The sequence below is a fragment of the Helobdella robusta genome (assembly GCF_000326865.2).
Source record: "Helobdella robusta unplaced genomic scaffold HELROscaffold_78, whole genome shotgun sequence".
Lineage (NCBI taxonomy): Eukaryota > Metazoa > Annelida > Clitellata > Rhynchobdellida > Glossiphoniidae > Helobdella > Helobdella robusta.
In genome coordinates, this window is record NW_008705446.1 from 1 (window position 1) to 2,841 (window position 2,841).

The 2,841-nt window shown below is 32.7% G+C and overlaps 1 protein-coding gene across 1 annotated transcript; it reads left to right on the forward strand.

Moving 5' to 3' along the window:
• Positions 1 to 2,634: 2,634 nt before the first annotated feature.
• Positions 2,635 to 2,841, forward strand: HELRODRAFT_153671 (hypothetical protein; the record flags this gene model as incomplete). Its single annotated transcript, XM_009031719.1, has 1 exon — positions 2,635 to 2,841. A coding segment is annotated over one exon (207 nt), but the record flags the coding sequence as incomplete, so codon positions are not given.

The window sequence follows — 2,841 nt, forward strand, 5'->3', positions numbered from 1 at the left end:
TATGGACATATGGAGCTGGAAAATTAAGAGAAAAGATACGACCATTTTATTATTTTAAAAACTTCGATCAACTAATAGACGAATTTTGTAAAAGTTGTGTCATATGTTTAGAAAACAAAAGCAGAAGAAGCAGAATTATAGGATTAATGTCAAAATTAGGCCCTGCAACAGAACCATTTCAAATTATGTCCATTGATACAGTTGGTGGTTTTGTCGGTAACAGATCACCAAAGAAATACATGCATATTTTAGTGGACCATTTTAGTAGATATGCTTGGATCTCCACTACGAAAAATCAATGTGCAACAGATTTCATAAATTTAATTCACCCAATTGCTAAAAAAAATAATATCAAAATACTTTTAGCTGACCAGTACGCTGGAATTAATTCTTCAGAATTCAAAAAGTACCTCAACCAGATGAACATTCAAGTAATTTTTACATGCGTAGATTGTCCTCAATCAAATGGACTAAATGAAAGACTAAATCAAACACTGGTTAATAGAATAAGATGTAAAATAAACAGTGGAACAAAACAGGCATGGTCTACCATTGCAGATGAATGCGTCAAAGAATACAATCGTACAATCCATAGTTCTACAAAATTCGAACCAGAATACTTATTGTATGGCACAAGGTCAACTATCATCCCAGATGACTTACCAGAAAGCGATATAATAGCAGATAGAATGCAAGCATGTAAGAATTCCCAGCAAAACTTTGAAATGAACAAAAAACGAATTGATAAAAATCGACAAGAATATGAATTTAAAGTGGGCGACCAAGTCTATATCCAGAATGGTAATAGACTCAACCGAAGTAAGATGGATAAAATAAGAGTTGGTCCGTTTAAAATTCTCAAGAAAGTTTCTTCATCGATTTTTGAAGTAGACTGTGGAAGAAAAAAAAAACAATCTAATCTTTTTCATATTAACAAATTGTCACTTTATATTCCTCAAAAAGTAACGTGAAGGGGGGAGATGTAAATGTAACCACATTTATGTATTTATTTCATATCTATGATATTCAATATCTTTGATATATGTTTGATCTTTGTTTGGGTTTCGATAAATGTGTTTCGATAAATGTGCTGCGATAAATGTGCTGCACCACGTGATTGACATATTTTATAATTTATTTGATTTATGAGTTTCGTATGAATAAGCCTGTAATTGATTACTGTTTTACAGGTATGTTTTCTTTAATTTATATCTCTGTATTATTTTATATTATTTGATTATATGACATTTAATTTGTTTGAATAAACTGTTTTACAGATTAATAAATCAGGTTTATTTAGAAACAATCTTACATATACTTGGTGTAGCCATGGTATACAAAATGAAATTCTTGATCTTCTGAGCCATACTCTTCTTAGGAAAATAATTTCATTAGTTAAAATAGCGGGTTTTTATGCTATTATATGTGATGAGACGGCAGATATATCTCGCAAGGAGCAATTTGCTTTTTGTCTAAGATTTACAAAGAATTCATTAGAAGCAGAAGAGATGTTTGTCGGATTTTACGGAGTGGAATCTACAACCTCAGCTGCTTTGTATTCGGTGATCAAAGATGTTCTTCTCAGATTTAATTTACCACTGTTTAACTGTAGAGGACAGTGTTATGACGGTGCTAGAAACATGGCTGGTGACAAACGTGGTGTTCAAGCTAGAATTCTTGAGGACGAAAAAAAAGCATTATTTATTTATTGTTTGGCTCATTCATTAAATTTGGTAGCTCAGGACGCAATCAAAAATTTTCCTATTTGCAGGGATGCATTAAATATGGTTAAAGACATCATCAACTTTGTAAGGGACTCAGTTAAACGATTGGCTATATTTCACAATTTAAAATCTGATGTTTGTACAGGCCTCCGAACTCTTTGTCCAACCCGATGGACAGTCAAATATGTCTCTCTGTCGTCTCTTTTATCAAACTACTCAAAATTAATAGATTTCTTTACCGATATGGCTGAAAATGATTCTACAGATTCTGGTGCAAAAGCTTCCGGATTTTTACGGCTGATGGAAAAGTTCGATTTTTATTTTACTTTGATAATGTTAACAAAATTATTTGGATACATAGATACGGTTAACACAACGTTACAAAAAAATCCTTGCAATTTGAAAAAGCGCATCGGATGATTGCAACATTAAAAGCCAGTCTCAGTTTTAGCCAAAAAGATTTTTCTGAATTTTGGCAGAAAGTAATTTCTGATAAACCTGCCGAGGTAGAACAAGGGGAACTTAGACAGCAGAGAAAACGAAAAATTCCAAAACGATTCGAAACTAATGATTTGCCAGAACCACAAAATAATTTTTCTCTTAAGGAGATATATCAATCGCAATATGTGGAGATTATTGATGCGATTTTAAAAGCACTGGATACGAGATTTGAGAGCAAATCATTTTGGAAATCGAGTAGTTTTTGCTAGGTGACGATACAAACAAATCTAAGATTCTCAAATTTTATGAAGAGGACATAGATCCAGACCGCTTGATTGTGCAACGAGAGATGCTGCTGCAAATTTTAAAAGAAGATCAATCCCTTGAAAGTATAAACGATATCATCAATTATTTGAAAAAGCAGTCACATCTAATTGAACTTCTTTCAGAATTAGTCAAGTTTTTAAACATTTTCGTGACCATTCCTACGACTTCCGCCACCGCTGAACGATCATTCTCTGGGCTGAGAAGGTTAAAAACATATCTAAGATCGACAATGGGACAAAAACGACTCAATTCTGTATCTCTTCTTCATTTTCACAAAGATGTGGCAAACGAAATGGACTTGGATTCAATTATTAACGAATTTATTCAAAGAAATGATCAGAGAAAAAGT